General features: G+C 44.8%; 3 protein-coding genes across 3 annotated transcripts in view; 1 reads left to right on the plus strand and 2 right to left on the minus strand.

Annotated features, from left to right (window-relative positions):
* Window positions 1-7,348: 7,348 nt before the first annotated feature.
* Window positions 7,349-8,667, minus strand: LOC145362516 (uncharacterized). Its single transcript, XM_080218535.1, has one exon. The coding sequence runs from the start codon at window positions 8,416-8,418 to the stop codon at window positions 7,477-7,479; it is 942 nt and encodes a 313-aa protein (XP_080074661.1). The 5' UTR covers window positions 8,419-8,667; the 3' UTR covers window positions 7,349-7,476.
* The window catches only part of LOC145362481 (uncharacterized), a 47,461-nt gene continuing 36,506 nt past the window's right edge, over window positions 8,667-19,621 (minus strand). The window contains 2 exon segments of the mRNA XM_080218492.1: window positions 8,667-8,755; window positions 11,804-12,556. Coding sequence (XP_080074618.1) covers window positions 8,716-8,755; window positions 11,804-12,556 — 793 coding nt within the window. The 3' untranslated portion in view covers window positions 8,667-8,715.
* LOC145362317 (uncharacterized) lies at window positions 16,193-17,479 on the plus strand. Its single transcript, XM_080218396.1, has 2 exons — window positions 16,193-16,984; window positions 17,099-17,479. The coding sequence occupies exons 1-2, from the start codon at window positions 16,493-16,495 to the stop codon at window positions 17,477-17,479; spliced, it is 873 nt and encodes a 290-aa protein (XP_080074522.1). The 5' UTR covers window positions 16,193-16,492.

Here is a 19,621-nt window from a genome sequence, read left to right on the forward strand (position 1 = left end):
TGGACACACAGCTAAATCCTCATCCACACACATAACATGTGAATGGTTTCTCCTTGCGGTGAATGGTGTGGTGTTCTTTCAGGCTGTGTATCTGGTTAAAGCTCTTTCCGTAGTCAGTTCACAGAAATACTCTCACTCAGGTATTTGTGTGTCTCAGTGCTTTTCCAGTCACATTGATGTCTGAAATCATTTCTCACAGACAGAACAAACATTTCTCCTTCCACATTCAAAGGCCAATGATATTCAGACCCTGATGAATCGAGTGACTCTGTCAGATCTCAATGTGATATCTGTTTCTGTCTGTAATTCCTCCTTTCCAATATTCTGTAAAACAGTTTACAAAAGTCATCAGTCAGTCCAGGATAAAAATTCTGAACAATTTTAGTTTCTCTGGAACATTTTTTCCTCTCTTGCTTGCCTTTATTGGCCAGAACATCAAGTATAAAAGTTGGCAAGAAGTGTTACAGCTGCATAAAACTTTAGTTAGGCCACATTTAGAGTATTTCATGCAGTTATGGTCACCTCATGACCAAAAGGACGTGGGTGCTTTGGAGAGAGTATAAAGAAGGTTTACCAGACGTTGCCCGGTCTAGAGGGTTTAAGGTATGAGAAGAGGTTGGATAAACCCGGATTGTTTTTACTGGAAAGACAGAGGCTTGAGAGGGTGACCTGATAGAGGTCTACAAGATCATGAGATGCATAGATAGGATGGATAGTCAGAGGTTCTTTCCCAGGGCGGGAGGGTCAACTACGAGAGGGCACAGGTTGAAGAAGAGATGGGGAAAGTTTTTCACACAGAGGGTTATGGTGCCTGGAACGTACTGCCAATGGAGGTGATGGAAGCAGGCACTTTAGCAACATTCAAGGCGTGTCTTGATAGATATGTGAACAGGAGGTGAACAGAGGGATAGAAACCACGTAGGACAATAAGTCGTGGATCTAAATTAGGAATCAGCACAGGCTTGGTGGGCCAAAGGGCCTGTTCCTGCACTGCATTGTTCTTTGTTCTAAATCTGTAAATCCCTGTCCCACACACTGTCCCTCCTCCTTGGTCTGAAATCCAAACCCATCTCACCATTTCTTTCCTCCCTCCCTGTCCTCTGTCTGGGTTCAGTTCTCCAGCTCCTGTCTGCAGACTGACAGTAAACCCAATGGGTCTTATTGGGGGGGTTTGGAACCTCCTCCACTCACCCGCCTGAGTCCAGCTTCACAGTCACACTGCGCATGCTCCAGCTCACAATGGGCCGGGGAGTGATTGACGGGCAGATCCGGGCCAATAGGAAGAGGATCATCCGGGACTTGGATTGAACCCAGGTCACCGCCGCCATCTTGGGAGAGGAAGGCGTGTCTTTTGTTCAGGGAGCGGAGCGCGGGGACGGCCATCTTGGTAAGGGAGGGGGGGTGAGTGGGCGGGCTTCCTCCCCGTTGCCTGGGCCCGGTTACCCGGGCAACCGGCGGGCGCCGCCATGTTGTGGTGGTGATTGTCCATCCGGGTGTTTAGTGAAGGAATGGACAATGAGCTGGAGGTGAGTTTGGAAAGTGTTCAGAGGAAGGTGTGAAATCAGATTGACATCCAGATCTGTGTAAGAACTAGAAATTCACATTCAGAATGTTTCTCAAAGCTCAGCACAATGCTGCAAATACTCAGCTCATCAACAACAATCCCCTGGCATTGCAAATGTTAACTCTGTTTCTCTTCACAGAAGCTGCCAAAACCTGCTGAGGATTTCCACAACTTACTGTTTTTAACTCCCATTTCCACAACTTTCTGTTTTTACTTCCCATTTCCACAACTTTCTGTTTTTACTTCCCATTTCCACAACTTTCTGTTTTTACTTCCCATTTCCAGCTTCTCCAGTCTTTAACCGCAATTATTATCAAATTCCTACAGTGCAGAAGCAGGCCATTTGGCCCATTGAGCCTGCACTGAACAACAGTCCCACTCAGGCCCTATCCCTGTAATCTCACCTAGTTACCCTGTTAATCCCCCTGAGGGTACTAAGGTCAATTTAGCATGGCCAGCCCACCTAGCCTGCAGATCTTTGGACTGGGGAGGAAACCGGAGCACCCGGAGGAAACTCACGCAGATATGGGGAGAATGTGCAAACTCCACACAGATAGTGACCCAAGCCGGGAATCGAACCCAGGTCCCTGGCGCTGTCAGGCAGCAGTGCTAACCACTGCTTTTTTTTTGTTTTTGAAGTTAAAATTTATTTATTAATCACAAATAAGGCTTACATTAACACGGCAATGAAGTTACTGTGAAATTCCCTGAGTCGCCACGCTCCAGCATCTGTTTGGGTCAATGCACCGAACAGCACACCTTTCAGACGGTGAGCGGAAGCCGGAGCACCCAGAGGAAACCCACACAGACACGGGGAGAATGTACAAGCTCCACACAGAGCCAAGGCCGGAATTGAACTGGGTCCCTGTCGCTATGAGACAGCAGTGCTAACCACTGTGCTTTTTTTAAAAATGTCACCATTTAAATATACAAATCAGCAATGTTTATTTGTTTAACTGAGACTGGGGTGTTCAGGAGCAATATCAGGAATCACTTCACGGAAAATAGAAATCTGGAATTCTGATCAGATTCAGTCAACAGAAAATTTAAAAACTGAGATTGTGAGAAGGTTGTGAGATGAGAGTATTAAGGATTATGGAATCAAGGGAGATGGGTGGATTTAACAATCAGATCAGGCAATTCATCCTCAAAGCCAAGAGACTACCAATGAAATAGAAAGTCAGGGCAGATTGGGAACATAAGAACATAAGAAATAGGAGCAGGAGTAGGCCATCTAGCCCTTCGAGCCTGCCCCACCATTCAGTAAGATCATGGCTGATCTGTCGTGGCTCAGTTCCACATTCCCGCCCTCTCCCCATAACCCTTAATCCCCTCGCTTATCAAAAACCCATCAACCCGCGTCTTAAAAATATTTAGCGAGGCAGCCTCCACCACTTCAACGGGCAGAGAATTCCAGAGATTCACCACCCTTTGAGTGAAGAAGTTCCTCCTCAACTCCGTTCTAAACCGCCCCCCCTTTATCTTGAGGCTGTGCCCCCTAGTCCTACCGTCCTTTCTGAGCGGGAAGAGTCTCTCCACCTCTATCCTATCCATCCCATTCATAATCTTATATGTCTCAATGAGATCTCCCCTCATTCTTCTAAACTCGAACGAGTACAAGCCTAGTTTATTCAGCCTCTCCTCATAGCTCAACTCCCTCAACTCCGGCATCAGCCTAGTAAACCTCCTCTGCACTCCCTCCAAGGTCAAAATATCCTTGCGTAAGTGCGGCGACCAAAACTGCACACAGTACTCCAGCTGTGGCCTCACCAATGCCCTATACAGCCGCAGCAAGACCTCCCTACTTTTATATTCAATCCCCCTCGCTATGAAGGCCAGCATCCCATTTGCCTTCCTGACCACCTTCTGCACCTGCAGGCTGGGTTTTTGCGACTTATGCACAAGGACCCCGAGGTCCCTCTGCACCGTCGCCTGCTGCAGTTTTTCGCCACGTAAGTAATAGTCCTTCCTACCATTACTCCTACCAAAGTGGACCACCTCGCACTTGCCAACATTAAATTCCATTTGCCAGTTCCTGGCCCATTTGCCCAGCCTATCTAGATCCTTCTGCAGACTCTCCACACCCTCCGCGCAATTTGCCGTTCCACCAATCTTGGTGTCATCAGCAAATTTCGACACCATACACTCGGTTCCCTCCTCCAGATCATCTATATAAATGGTGAATAGCTGAGGCCCCAGCACCGACCCCTGGGAAGGTGGGGCTCTTTTCGTGTCATGCCCAAGGTACTCAGGTGACCAGATACCACTTAACAGAGGAAGCTGGCGAGTCTTGTCCAGCCAACAGGGTACAGGTGTGACTGTCATAGTGAAGGGGCATTGAGTAGATGGGGCATCAGGGATGCAGTGAGCAGGAGAGAAAATGATTGAATTTATTCTTATTCTGCAAACACAGCTGGAGATCTGAACACAGCCCAAGGGGGAGGGAAAACTGGGAGTGGAGGAAAGACACTTCACTGGATTCTGGATTCTGATTGTTGGGATGGGGAACAAAACTGAAACTGGAATTGTCTGTTCTGAATTTCTATCCTGGATTTACAGTGATGACATTTTAGAGCTGCTGCCTTTAGGGCGAGATGCCACCCAAGTACCCCATCTGCCCCTTCAAGGACATAGATGTTGCCATGGATATGATTTTGAAGACTGGGGGTGGGGCTATCCCCAAAGTCCTGACCAATATTTATCAATCAACATCACTACAAACAAATCATCTGCTCGTGATCATGTTGCTGCTTTTGGGATCTTGCTGTGTATGCATTAGTTGTCACAGTTCCTGCATTACAACAATGACCACACTTCAAAGACACTTCATTGGTTGGAAAGTGCATTGGGAGACCCTGTAGTCCTGAACGATGCTAAATGCAAGTTTTTAAATTTCAGATTTGTGTTACCTGATCTTGATATCTGAATTTTAATTGACTTCAGCCCCCTCCAACTTGCCATTTAATAAATTAAATGGATGGAAGAATATTTTAACCAGGTAAGGCAACAGCAGGATTCTCCGGTGAGTAAGTTTTAAAAATAAGTTTACTCGTCGAGAAACGTTTACTGCAAACTTTGGCTTTTATAATTTGACGTGGGTGATCAGTCTGTGAAAGGTTAACCCTCTCTGGCTCCTTGGAAAGGAATTCTTGTGGATTTGAACCTCAGAAGTCTGGTTCCTTCTTTGACAATAATTTATCTGGAACTCGACCCCATGAATATTCAGTACTTGGCTGGCAAGTACTGATGTTGGGATGTTGGGAATCTCTACTTTTATTCCCAAAGTGAACATTACCTGACATCAGAGTTGGGTTGATTGTGACATGACACTTGGTCAATTTGGTTACAGATTAATTAAACCCAGATCCCCAATTACTTACACCACCTTCTCTCATTATCTTCGACAGAAATACAATTGCAGAGTTTCGTATTAACCCCGTTATCTGATTCTATACAATCAGATATTCAGACAATTTCAAATTCTGAGATGAATCAGAGTTTGAAGTTCTCTCTTGAAAGTATATTTATTGTATTTGCACATTCTTTATATACGCAGTAATTCAGATCATACCTTTTTACAGCAAATAAAACTCAGTTTTTTTTACTATAAGCTTACATGTGACACTAATAAATAAACTTAAAAATAATGATTCTTTATTATTAATTGTAACCCAATTAAATCTCACTACTACTACAATTATTTATTTATTACTGACTGCTAGCTAATTAATACAATAATCTTAATTAATATGCTTGTCACTACAAGATAGACTGGTTCAAAAAGACAGTTAACAGCTTTCTTCCTTATTAATCCTGACCAGACTGAACAATGAACCTTATTCGTCAGCTGGACTTTGGAAGAATATGATATCCTGTAGCTTATTAAAATTAGAAAATAATTTCTTCCTTTAAACAATTTCTACCAGGTCTGCAGTTTCTGGAAACATTTCAGGTTATTCAGTGTTAATATTTATAAATAAAGATCTAGTCTTTACGATATAATTGTCTATTATATTGAGTCACGAACAATATCTTAACCAAAGTTCAATACTGAATCTGTTTCATGACTGGTTTTTAATATAGAATCAATTTGTAGCGAATAAAGACAACTGACAGAAGGTGAACAGACTGTGAGAAGCCACATGTTCGAGTTTAAAATGGCTTCCTTGACCTTGTTACTTATAGCAATGAATATGGTATGGAAGTGATTGAATTTTAAAACTAAATTTGATTACCCAAGCCTGCAGTTTCCTCCATTACAACAGTCACTACAATTCACAGAACTTCATTCACTGTATAATGCTTCAGGACAAAGGCAGAGTGAGATAGGTTCCAGATAAACAAGGTGCTGAAAGGTATTGGGGTAGGTGGGAATGTGGAGTTGAGATTTCAATCAGATCAGCCATGATCATGTTGAATGGCAGAACAGGCTCCTGATTCACATGTTCAGCTGACACCTTGTGGTTGTGAGAGGTGCTATAGAAATTCATTTTTTTCTTATTCTCCACAATGTTGGATATATCACACTCAGTTCTTGCATCAAAGTCATTGTTAAAGGCTTAGTCTAAATTTGACACATTTTGAATGATGGGCTGCTTTTCTCCAGAAACGAACATAAGAACATAAGAAATAGGAGCAGGAGTAGGCCATCTAGCCCCTCGAGCCTGCCCCGCCATTCAGTAAGATCATGGCTGATCTGTCGTGGCTCAGTTCCACATTCCCGCCCTCTCCCCATAACCCTTAAACCCCTTGCCTATCAACCCGCGTCTTAAAAATATTTAGCAAGGCAGCCTCCACCACTTCAACGGGCAGAGAATTCCAGAGATTCACCACCCTTTGAGTGAAGAAGTTCCTCCTCAACTCCGTTCTAAACCGCCCCCCCCTTTATCTTGAGGCTGTGCCCCCTAGTCCTACTGTCCTTTCTGAGCGGGAAGAGTCTCTCCACCTCTATCCTATCCATCCCATTCATCATCTTATACGTCTCAATGAGATCTCCCCTCATTCTTCTAAACTCTAATGAGCACAAGCCTAGTTTATTCAGCCTCTCCTCATAGTTCAACCCCCTCAACACCGGCATCAGCCTAGTAAACCTCCTCTGCACTCCCTCCAAGGCCAAAATATCCTTGCGTAAGTGCAGCGACAAAAACTGCACACAGTACTCCAGCTGCGGCCTCACCAATGCCCTATACAGCCGCAGCAAGACCTCCCTACTTTTATATTCAATCCCCCTCGCTATGAAGGCCAGCATCCCAGTCGCCTTCCTGACCACCTGCAGGCTGGGTTTTTGTGACTCATGCACAAGGACCCCGAGAAGACTGAAGGGTGACCTGGTGGAAGTCTCTAAGATTATGAAGGGGTTCAATAATCCAACAGGGAATTAATGAGAAACCTCTTTACCCAGCAAGTGGTGAGAATGTGGAACTCACTACCACAGTGAGCGGTTGAGGTGAACAGCGTGAATACATTGAAGGGGAAGCGAGATACGTACATGAGGGAGAAGGAATAGAAGGATATGCTGATGGGGGAAGATGAAGAGGGGTGTGTGGAGGCTCATGTGGAGCATAAATACTGACATAGACCAATTGAGCTGACTGACCTGGCCCTGTGCTGTAGACTCAATGGAACAGAGACAAATGTACTTATTGTACATCTACCTGTCGTGGTGGAAAAACCTCTATTTACTATCCAGGATAGAATAAATGTCCTTCATCAGCTTTTATGGATCATTTCAGTGAAAATGTGCTCTCCTAGATTTAAAGAACATCAGTCCACTGGAAGCAAAGTCGTGAGACCGGCCAGTCCAGCAGAAAGAAACCCTCCGACCCTCTCACTTCACCCACTGTCAGAATGAACATGGTTCAGTCCCGGATGTGATTAACAGCAGCAATAACAGCAGAATCCAACCCCTGTCATCACTTGTGAATTCGCTGATGTCTCAGCAGTTGTGATGATTTAGTGAATCCTTTCCCACAGTCAGAGCAGGTAAATGGTCTCTCCCCAGTGTGAACTCGCTGGTGTGTCCGCAGGTTGGATGAATTACTGAATCCTTTCCCACACTGAGAGCAGGTGAATGGTCTCTCCCCGGTGTGAACTCGCTGGTGTGTCTGCAGGTGGGATGACTGAGTGAATGTTTTCCCACAGTCGGAGCAGGTGAATGGTCTCTCCCCAGTGTGCAATCGGCGGTGTTTTTGCAGATTTGATGCATAAGGGAAACGCTTCCCACACTCAGAGCAGATGAACGGCCTCTCCCCAGTGTGAACGCGCTGATGTATCAGCAGATAGGATGAATCAGTGAATCCCTTCCCACACTCGGAGCAGCTGAACAGTCTCTCCCTGGTGTGAATTCGCTGGTGCCTCTGCAGGTTGGATGAATTACTGAATCCCTTCCCACAGTCAGAGCAGAGGAATGGCCTTTCCCCGGTGTGAACTCGCTCGTGTGTCTGCAGGTGGGATAACTGAGTGAATCCCTTCCCACACTCCGAGCACGTGAACCATTTCTCCCCAGTGTGAACTCGCTGGTGCATCAGCAAGTTGGATGATTCACTGAATCCCTTCCCACAATCGGAGCAGGTGAATGGCTTCTCCCCGCTGTGAACCCGATTGTGTTTCTGCAGGTGGGATGAACTTTTGAATCCTTTCCCACACTCGGGGCAGGTGAATGGCCAGTCCCCTGTGTGAACTCGTTTGTGTGTCTGCAGGGAGGATGAATGAGCAAATCCCTTCCCACACTCCAAGCAAATGAATGGCCTCTCCCCAGTGTGGTTACATCGATGAGTTTCCAGTTGGTGTGGAAAATGGAATCCTTTACCACAGTCTCCACATTTCCATGGCTTCTCCATGGTGCTGGTGTCCATGTGTCTGTCACAGTTTGACAGTCAGCTGAAGCCTCATCCACAACAAAACACCTGAACGGTCTCACCCCAATGTGACTGGTGATGTCTTTTCAAGCTGTGTTGGAGTTTTTTTCCACAGTCAGTTCACTGGAACACTCTCACTCGGATCTGTGTGACTCCATGCTTTTCCAATCACACTTATGGTTGAAATCTCTTGAAGCAGGCAGAACAGATAAGTATTTCCCTTTGTAGATTCCAAAGGCTGATGTTGTCCAGGTTCCGATGAATGGAGTTAATCTGTCAGATCACCACGAGTATTTATTTTGAGGTTTCTGTCTGGAAATCCTCTTCTGATATCCTGTAACACAAATTTCCAAAATTCATCACTGTCAGTGCAACTTAGAAATTCAGAAAAGACAAATCTAGTTTTTATAGAAAATGCTTCACTTTTCCCCACTATTCTTACCCTGCTGTATCCCAATAAATAGCCTCCCAGTTCTCCTAAAGGTGCCAATTCATGTTGGTTAATGAATCCATGCACATCACTTCCTGTTCAAATGTGTGCATTATGCGGCACTCATTACCTGGTTGGAGATATGGTGGGTGCAGCAAGTGGTCATGATCTGGAACTAGGTGCCCATGGATCTGGTGGCAGTGAAGGCAGTTAAAGATTTCAAAATGAAATTGGATATGCATTTGAAGCAAATACTCTTGCAGGAGAATGAGTATATGGAGGGACAATGGGTCTAACTGGATTGCTCTACAGGGAGTTGACATACACTCCTTCTCTATCAGAATAACAATGCCTTGAAATATATTAACATAGTTACAATATTCTATTACAAGACTAGAATTGTAGAATCCCTACAATGCAGAAGGAGGCTATTCATCTCATCCAGTCCACACCGACCACAATCCCACCCAGACCCTATTCCTGTAACCTTACTTAATAACCTTCCTATTCCCACAGACACTAGGGTCAATTTTACCATGGTCAATCAACGTAACTCACATGTCTTTGGACTATTCCGTGTAAGAGATATTGAAAAGGCATAGCACCATGTGTTTAACACAAAGCCAATTTATTTGACTATTATTAACAATATTAACAGACATATAAATGGACTGCTGTTTATTAATAGAAACAGACCCATTCAAACATAATAATTAGGAACAGAAAGAGGCCACTCAACCCCTCGAGCCTGTTCCGACATTGGGGATGACCTCAACCCCACATTCCTGCCCACTACCCTCACCAATAATCTTCCATCTCCTAGTTAATTAGGAGATCATTTTGTTCTGTCTTCAAAATATTCCAAGATTCTGGTTCCTCTGCCTTTTGAGGAAGAGAGTTCCAAAGATCCATGATCCTCTGAAAGAAAACATTTCTCCCCATCTCTGTCTTAAATGAGCAACACATTTTAAACAGTGTCTCCTTCTTCAAGATTCTCCCACAAGAAAAAAAAATCCTTTCCACATCAACCCAGTCAATAACCCTCAAACCTAAAAGGCTTTAATCAAAGTACCTCTTACTCTTTTGAACTCCGGTGGACACAAGCCCAGACACTCCAATCTTTCCTCGTAAGACAACCTGCCAATTTTATTGTATTAATCTGGTAGGCATTCTCTGAACTGCTTCCAATGCATTTACATTTTACTTAAATAAGGAGTTCAGTACTTTAATAACACTCCAGATGTGGTGTCACCAGTGTCCTGTATGACTGAAACATAAGCTCACTCCCTTTGTAACCAATTTCCTCAGAATAAACAACAACATTCTATTAACTTTCCTGATTACTTGTTGTACTTGCGTTTCAGCCTTTTGTGATTCATGCTTTAGGAGACCCAGATCCCTCTGAATCTCAGAGTTCTGCAATCTTTCACCATTTAATGTTTTTAAATTTGGCAGGAATTCCAGCCAAAATTGATAATTCCACATTTGCCCATCTTATACTCAATTTGCCAAATCTTTGCCCATTAGCTGAACCTATCTACATTCCTTACATCCTCTTCACAACTTATTTTCTCCTCAGCAAATTTAACGACCATGCTTGCATCCAAGTCATTTATATAAATTGTTAAAAGTCGGGGTCCCAGGTCTGATCACTTTGGCACATCACTTGTCACATCCTGCCAACCAGATAAAGATCCATGTGTGCCAACTCTGTTTCCTGTTAGCTAGCCAATCATCTTTCCATGTCATGTTACCCCTCTACACTGTGAGATTCTATTTTCCGTATTAAGCTTTGATGTGGCAGCTTATCAGATGCATTTTGGAAATCTAAGTACAGTACATTCACCTTTGCTGCCCCATTTACCAATACATAAAGTCACCATCTCCCAGTTGTCTCACTGAGAAGGAGAGCTGACTGATGGTCACTTAACCTGAGGATCATAAATTCATAAGATATAGGAGCAGAATTAGACCATTCGGCCAACTGAGTCTATTCCATCATTCGGTCACGGCTGAAATGCTCCTCATTCCTATTTTCCTGCCTTCTCCCCAAAACACTTCAACTCATTACCAATTAAAAATCTGTTTAACTCCTCCTTAAATTTTCTCACTGTCCCAACATCCACTGCAATGTGAATTCCACAGATTCACAACCCTTTGGGAGAAGCAGTTTCTCTTCAACTCTGTTTTAGATTTGCTACCCCTTATCCTAAGACTAGACCGCTCATCCTAGAATGCCCCAGAAGAGGAAGCATCTGCTCCACGTCTACTTTATCCATACCTTTCATCATCTTAGATCACCACACCTCAGGTGAGGGGCAAAATTGAGGAGACAGCACCTTCATGAATAACCTTGGTTGGCACGACAATTGAACCTGTGCTATTGGTATCGCTGTGCATCACAAACCAGCCACCCAGCCAACTAACCCCCTTTATCCAAAGCATATGTGACTCCTTCAAAGAACTCCAATAAATAGGTTGAATATGATATCCCTTTCTCAAACCGTGCTGACTCTCTCTTATTGTCTGACTTTTTCTCATTCTCATGATATCTTTAATAAAGCTTTAATATTTTCCCTACATCAGATTTTCGATTAAGTGGCCTTTAGTTTCTTTTTTGCCTTCTTCCTTTTTTTGAGTAAAGGAGTTACATTTGCTATTTTGCAATCTACTGGAATCTTCCCCAGATCTCGAACTTTTAGATAATGAAAACGGTGCTATTTTCTTCCACGTTCAAAATTTTTTGCTGTTCAGGTTATAATACGTTGTACAATTTCATTCAATCCTGATCTGATGTTCTGTGCAAGTTTCCTGACCCCATATCCTCCCCTTTAAGACCAATTATAACAACACCTATAACAGAGCTGGAATCGCTTTTCAATTCAGCAGAAACAGACCCAAAGGTTCAACAGTCTGAACATGAAAACAGCAAAATCCAATCACAACAGTTACTTGTGAACTCGCTGGTGTCTCAGCAGATTGGATGACTGATTGAATCCCCTTCCACACTTGGAACAAATGAACGGCTTCTCCCCAGTGTGAATTCGCTGGTGTGTCAGCAGAGTGGATGAGTGAGCAAATCCATCCCCACACTGGGAACAGGTGAACGGTCTCTCCCCAGTGTGAGTGCGCTGGTGTACAGTCAGTTGAGATGATTGCTTGAACCCAGTCCCACAGTGAGAGCACCTGAATGGTTTCTCATTAGTGTGAACACGTTGATGATAGTGCAGATTTACAGAATTTTTAAAGCATTTTCCACAGTCTGGACATTTAAAAGGTCTCTCATCAGTGTGAATCCGCTGGTGTGTGAAGAGGGTGGCTGACTGAGCAAATCTCTTCCCACACAGAAAGCAAGTGAATGGCCTCTCCCCAGTGTGAATTCGCTGGTGTAACATGAGGTTGGAAGACTGAGTGAATCCCTTCCCACACACAGAGCAGGTGAACGGCCTCTCCCCGGTGTGAATTCGCTGATGTTTCTGCAGATGGGATGAGGTAGTGAATCCCTTCCCACACTGGGGGCAGGTGAATGGTCTCTCCTCAGTGTGAGTCCTCTGGTGAACATGTAAGCTGTTTGACTGAGTGAATCCCTTCCCACACTGGGAGCAGGTGAATGGTCTCTCCCCACTGTGACTGCGCTGATGAATCTCCAGCTGGGATGGGTAATCGAATTCCTTCCCACAGTCCCCACATTTCCACAGCTTCTCCCTGTTGTGACTGCAATTATGTTCTGAAAGGCTGGATGATTGGTTGAAGTCTTGACCACACACAGAACACGTGTACAGTTTTGCTTCATTATGAATGGTGCTATTTCCTTCCATGTTCGAAACACACTGATATTCAGGTTACAATAAATTGGCTAGCTCCACCAGGCTTTGATATAATATTTGGTTTCAGTTTCCCAACTGCAAATCCTCCTCTTCTAAAACCCTGTGAAACTGATTTAAAACAGAAAAAAAAGTGAGAGAGAACCTACAAAAACACAAAGGCAGGTTGTGAAATTGAGCTGAATGAAGCTGGTCATTTGTGGGGCTGGCACGAGGAAAAAAGTGATCATAAAAGCTGCTGGATTGTCATAAAAACCCAGTGGGTTCACTGATATCCTTCAGGTTAGGAAATCTACCACACGGTCTGGACACAAGACTCTGGACACTGTGAGAGAAGATAGAGAGAAGTAGGAGAGGGATTTGGACATTGACAACTCAATTAGGACTTTGGCAGAAAGTTTCCCAAACCCTCAACCTCCACCCATCTAGAAGGACCAGTGTAGCAAACAGATGGGAACACCATCACCTTCAAGTTCCCCTCCAACTCACACACCATCCTGACTTGTCTGACATCCAGTAGCAAAAGAACAGAAATTTCTTTCATATAAACACTGGGAAGACTGAACCCATTGTCTTCAGTCCCCACTACAAACTCCACTCCCTCACCAGCAAATCTCTCCCTCTTTCTGGCAGCTGTCTGAGGCTGAACCAATCTCTTTACAACCATGGTAAAATATTTCAGCCCAAGTTGAGCTTCCAGCCACATTGCCACATCATTAAGACCACCTATTTGCACCTCAGTGCCATGACCCAACTCCACTCCTTTGGAACTTCCATTGTGACATGAAACACGGGGGAATGGGGATACAGAGAGAGAATGGGATTGACCTAATTGCTCTACAGAGATTGGCATGGATTTGAGTTGCCAAATGGGTGCCTTCCATGTTGTAATGTTTCCATCACTGGAAATAGATAATGTTGATACACTGCTACATATTTTAAGACAAGAAATAGGGAATAGTAAATAACATAGTACATACCATGTATATTGTATACATTAAACATATTTCTCTCCCATACAAATTTACTGTTCATTAAAATGTTAGCCCTCTCCTGGGAAAACTCCCCCTTGAATTATGAACATTGGGTAAGAGGCCATCCGATTAGCCAGATATATAAACGTGTCACAGTGAGAGAGCTAAAGGATGTCAATGTCTTTGAGAGAGAATGAGAGATACCTGGGCCTGGGCTGCTCCTGCTCCTCATTCCGATGTTCGTCTGTAATGTTTCCAGAGTTTGCAGCCTCACTGGATTCACTTCCTTACCCTTCAGTTGCTGCAGGTCCCCAATTTCCCCCAGAATGAGAAATGGAAAGGGGGAGACATTGATTCCCTCCCGGATGTTGCCCAGAGGAGGAAGTTTCACTCGGAAACTCAGTGGACAACTCGTGACGCCACGACAGAGCCCAAATCAGCCAATAGGAATCACTCTGCTCCGCGGTGACGTCTCGGGGTTCCAGTGCGCAGGCCCAGGCTCGCGGACCCGGGAGCCCCGCCCCCACCCATTGTTCCCCTCCTCGAGACAAGGTTTCCAGACAAGCGGCTGGCGGCTCCGCCCAGAGCGAGAAGCCGCTCGGTGATCTCCCCGTGCCCCCCCGGTCCGGACTGCGCATGTCCAATGGAGAGGGGAAACTGCGCATGTGCGGGGCGTGTCCCCCTTCCTCGGCCGTCGCGCTGAGGTATTGACCAATGAGAAGAGCTGGAGGACCGGAAGGACTCTGGTCCTCCAGCCAATCAAAGCTCCCCATTGTCTGAATGCGGACGTGGACATTGAGCTTGTTGAGCTGCTCATTCCTGCCCAGCAAAGCTGCTGCTCTCTCTCTCTGAATGAAGACTGAGCTTCAGGCAGACTCAAACTTCCTTCTGTCTCCAACATTTGTGAGTAAAACACTTTCTTTCCCCCCCCCCTCCTTTCCATTTCTTTTCTCATTCTGGGCTTCAGTTTTTTTTAACTTCCAGGTCACTCTCGCTGCCTAAATAAAGACCCTCCTCACATTCTTCATGAGTCTGTAACCAGGTAATACAGTGTATTACAAACATCATCAGTCTGCTCATTAATGGCCAAATGTAAAACTGTAACGTGGCTGTCAGCTTGAAGATTTTCAGCTCTCTGTGTCCAGGGCAGGAAGCAGTGAGCATGGATCTATCAATCAGCCTCAATCAGCACCCTCAGGGAAATCTTTTAATTTATTCATTCATGAGACATGGATGTCGCTGACTGGTCAGCATTTATTGCCCATCCCTAGTTGCCGTTGAGAAAGTGGTGGTGAGCTAAAATCTTGAATCGCTACAGTCTGTATTTGTGGGTTAACCCACAATGATGTGGAGATGCCGGCATTGGATTGGGGTAAACACACTAAGAAGTCTCACAATGCCAAGTTAAAGTCCATGATGCAGGTGTCCTTGTGTCTCTCCAGGTCAGACAATCAGTCAAAGCCACAGAGGGTTACAGTTCCCCCCACTGCTGGTAACCATGTGGTTTTCGTTCAGGCTGTAGAACTGGTTAAAGCTCTTTCCACAGTCAGTTCACTGGAGCACTCGTGCTCGGAAGTGTACGTGTCTTGGTCCTTTTCCAGCCACACTGATGTTTAAAGCCTTCTGAAGCAAACAGAACAGACAAAGACATTCACCTTCTAGAATCAGAGGTCATTGATATTCACTTTGCAATGAATCAAATGCAAATGCCAGATCCTGACATGACGTTTGGTTTGAGGTTTCTTGCTGAAAATTCTTCCCTTCTAATATCCTGTAAAAGAGTTTACAAAAGACATTACTGTCAGTACTGGGTAGAAATTCAGAACAGACAATTCTAGTTTCTATGGAACATTTTTTCCTCATTCATTCCCCAAAAGCTGTAAATCTCCATCCCCCACCCTCTCCTTCCCTTCTCATTCTGTTGTATCTAATATTCACCCTCCCAATTCACCAAAGATCCTCAGACAGCACCTTGCAAAACCAGGACCATTTCCATCTGAAGGATAAGGGCAGCAGTTACTTGGGAGTAAACCCAAAAGCTTTAGGGGTTTGCCCCTTCATCAGGTGTGTGGAGAGTGAACTCCACTCACCTTTAAACTGGTGTTGTCAGACTTCTCACCGTGTTAACCCACACTGCTGGTAGGGAGGGAATTTCTGGATTTTGACCCAGTGACTGAAAAGGAATGGCGATATAGTTCCAAGTCAGGATCGTGAGTGGCTTGGAGGGGAACTCCCAAGTAACTGCTGCCCTTAATCCTTCAGATGGAAATGGTCCTGGTTTTGCAAGGTGCTGTCTGAGGATCTTTGGTGAATTGGGAGGGTGAATATTAGATACAACAGAATGAGAAGGGAAGGAGAGGGTGGGGGATGGAGATTTACAGCTTTTGGGGAATGAATGAGGAAAAAGTGTTCCATAGAAACTAGAATTGTCTGTTCTGAATTTCTACCCAGTACTGACAGTAATGTCTTTTGTAAACTCTTTTACAGGATATTAGAAGGGAAGAATTTTCAGCAAGAAACCTCAAACCAAACGTCATGTCAGGATCTGGCATTTGCATTTGATTCATTGCAAAGTGAATATCAATGGCCTCTGATTCTAGAAGGTGAATGTCTTTGTCTGTTCTGTTTGCTTCAGAAGGCTTTAAACGTCAGTGTGGCTGGAAAAGGACCAAGACACGTACACTTCCGAGTACGAGTGCTCCAGTGAACTGACTGTGGAAAGAGCTTTAACCAGTTCTACAGCCTGAACGAAAACCACATGGTTACCAGCAGTGGGGGGAACTGTAACCCTCTGTGGCTTTGACTGATTGTCTGACCTGGAGAGACACAAGGACACCTGCATCATGGAGAAACGATGGAAATGTGGGGACTGTGGGAAGGGGTTTAAGTATCCATCCAAACTGGAAACACATCAGCACAGTCACACTGGGTTGAGGCCATTCACCTGCCCTCAGTGTGGGAAGGGATTCAGTGATTCATCCAGCCTGCGGATTCACCAGCGAGTTCACACCAAGGAGAGACTGTTCACTTGCACAATGTGTGGGAAGGGATTCACTCAGTTTTCCAATATGCAGACACACCAGCGTGTTCATTCTGGGGAGAGGCCATTCACCTGCTCTCAATGTGGGAAGGCATTCACTCAGTTATCTCACTTGCAGACACATCAGCGAGTTCACACTGGTGAGAAACCGTTTACCTGCTCCAAATGTGGGAAATGCTTCACGCGGTCATCCAGCCTCCTGACACACCAGCAGGTTCACACTGGAGTCGGGTCATTCAATGGCACCAAGTGTGGGAATGAGTTCACTCAGTCATCCCATCTGCTGATGCACAAAGTCACTCAAACCAATGAGAAACCCTTTAAATGCTCCCACTGTGGGCGTGGTTTCAAAAGGTCTCAGAAGCTGATGTCCCACCAGCGCAGTCACACTGAGGAGAGACCGTTCAGCTGCTCTCACTGCACAAAGAGATTCAAAACATCATCAAACCTCCGGGTGCACCAGCGAGTTCACACTGGGGAGAAACCATTCACCTGTTCTCACTGTGGGAAGGGATTCAGTGATTCATCCACCTTACAGACACACCAACGAGTTCACACTGGGCAGAGGCCATTCACCTGCTTTGTGTGTGGACAGCGTTTTGCTCAGTCTTCCGCCCTGCTGAGACACAAAGTCACTCACACCAACGAGAGACCCTTTAGATGCACCGACTGTGGGCAGGGATTCAAAAGCTCCCAGGTACTGATGATTCACCAGCGCTTTCACACTGGGGAGAGACCGTTCAGCTGCTGTCACTGCACAAAGAGGTTTAGAACGTCATCCGCCCTGTGAACACACCAACGAGTTCACACCGGGGAGAGACCTTTCACCTGCACTGACTGTGGGAAGGGATTCACTCAATCATCTGCCCTGCTGAGACACCAACAAGTTCATAAGTGATGACAGGAGTTGGATTCTGCTGTTATTGCTGTAGTTAATCATATCCAGGACAGAACCATGTTCATTCTGACAGCTGGTGAAGTGGGAGGGTCGGAAGGTTTCTTTCTGCTGGAATGGCCAGTCTCACTACTTTGCTTTCAGTAGATTGCTGTTTGAGTTAGGGATTGGTGAGAGGGTGAGTGAGATCAAATGACAAAAATGTCCTGGAACGAAAGGGAGAGGTAATGGTTGTTGCAAAGAAACAAAGCATTGGTCCAGAATAAGGTGTTAGTGGCAGAACAAAGGACAGCTCCATCTGGCAGCAAAAAAACATGAAAACAAGATGCAGGCTGCCACTTGGCCAAAAAAAGAGAGTAGATTGATGCAATGTTTGTAAACTGAGTGAGACGAATTGGCAAGTTCTTCAACAGAAAATGAATCCCTCACAAATTTCTCATGTGAGTGTCCCTGTGTCCTTAGTTGACTCTGTTGCAAGGGTCAATATTTGGCATGCCTGGGTGGACACAGTTAAGTAATAGCCTTAAAGTCACATTGTGAATGAATCATAGATGTACCAGACAAATAGCAGAGTTATAGAAAGTTGCACTGGGAGACCAGACACCTAAAAGAAACAGCATGTAAGCGAGTTGATAAGAACTATTCAGGTCCAAAGTCAAACTCCACAGAGATGGGCAGTGATAGAATGTCATCAGGAAAAGAAGAACGGAGTGCCATGAAGAGTGCTCACTTTTAACATTTAAGATAAACTTGGACAGGTACATGGATGAGAGAGGTTTGGAGGGATATGGTCTAGGTGCATGTCAGTGGGATTAGGCAGAAAAATGATTTGACGCAACCAAGAAGGGCCAAAAGGCCTGTTTCTGTGCTGTAATGTTCTATGGATCTATGTTCTAACAACACCCCAGATTGTAGATAGTAAATCATTGAATCCCTATAATCTAGAAGACCATTCAGCCCATCAGGTCTGCACCGACTCTCTCGAACAGTGACCTTACCCAGGCCCTTTGTCCCACCCTATGCCCATAACCTCACACACTTAACATGGCTAATCCATCCAACCTACACATCTTGGAACACGAAGATGGAATTTAGCATTGCAAATCCACCCAACCTGCACACCTTTGGTCTGTGGTTGGAAACTGGAGCACTTGGAGGAAGCCCATGCAGACATGGAGAACGTGCAAACTCCGCACAGTCACTCAAGTCTGGAATTGAAGGTGGGTCCCTGGCGCTGTGAGGCAGCAGTGCTTGGCACTGTGCCACCCTATAGTTGAGGCCAAAACACTGATTGATTTCAAGAAGAAATTAGATACAGCTCTTGGGGTAAGAGGATCAAGGAATATGGGAGAAAGGGGGGATCAGGATATTGACAGGAATTTCCTTGGAACTCCGCCTCGGGAGTCTTCAATATTTGATTCGCAAGGAAGACCTTCAGAATCTCTACTTTTATCCCCAAAGTGATGATTACCTCATGTCAGAGTTGGGGCTGTTGTTACGTGACTATTGGTCCATTTGATCAGTCGATTAATTTAACTGGATCCTAAATTACTGACACACCACCTTCTCTCATTATCTTAGACAGGAATACAAGAGAACTGGTTCAATATATCCCTTTAGCTGATTCTGTACAATCCCTTATTTACACAGTTTTAAATGTTGAGGCTAATCAGAGTTTGAAGGTCTCACTCGTCAGTACGTTTATCTTCATTGCACATTCTTTACATACACAGCAATTAAACTCTTACATTTTTACAGCAAATAAAACTCAGTCTTTTACAATAATAATTCCAGTTTCTGTGGAACATTCTTTCCTGTCTCATTCCCTAAAAGCTGTAAATCTCCATCCCACACACTCTCCCTCCATTCTCACTCTGCTGTATCTAATGTTCACCCTCCCAATTCTCCTGAAGGTGCTGATTGAGGCTGATTGACAGATCCATGCTCACTGCTGCCTGTCCTGGACAAACAGAGAGCTGAAAATCTCCATGCAGGCTGCAGACAGATATCTGTCTATCTCACTGGACTGACAATGTG

Source organism: Carcharhinus amblyrhynchos, unplaced genomic scaffold (genome assembly GCF_965287045.1).
Source record: "Carcharhinus amblyrhynchos unplaced genomic scaffold, sCarAmb.v2.hapA scaffold_38, whole genome shotgun sequence".
In the NCBI taxonomy this organism is placed as follows: domain Eukaryota; kingdom Metazoa; phylum Chordata; class Chondrichthyes; order Carcharhiniformes; family Carcharhinidae; genus Carcharhinus; species Carcharhinus amblyrhynchos.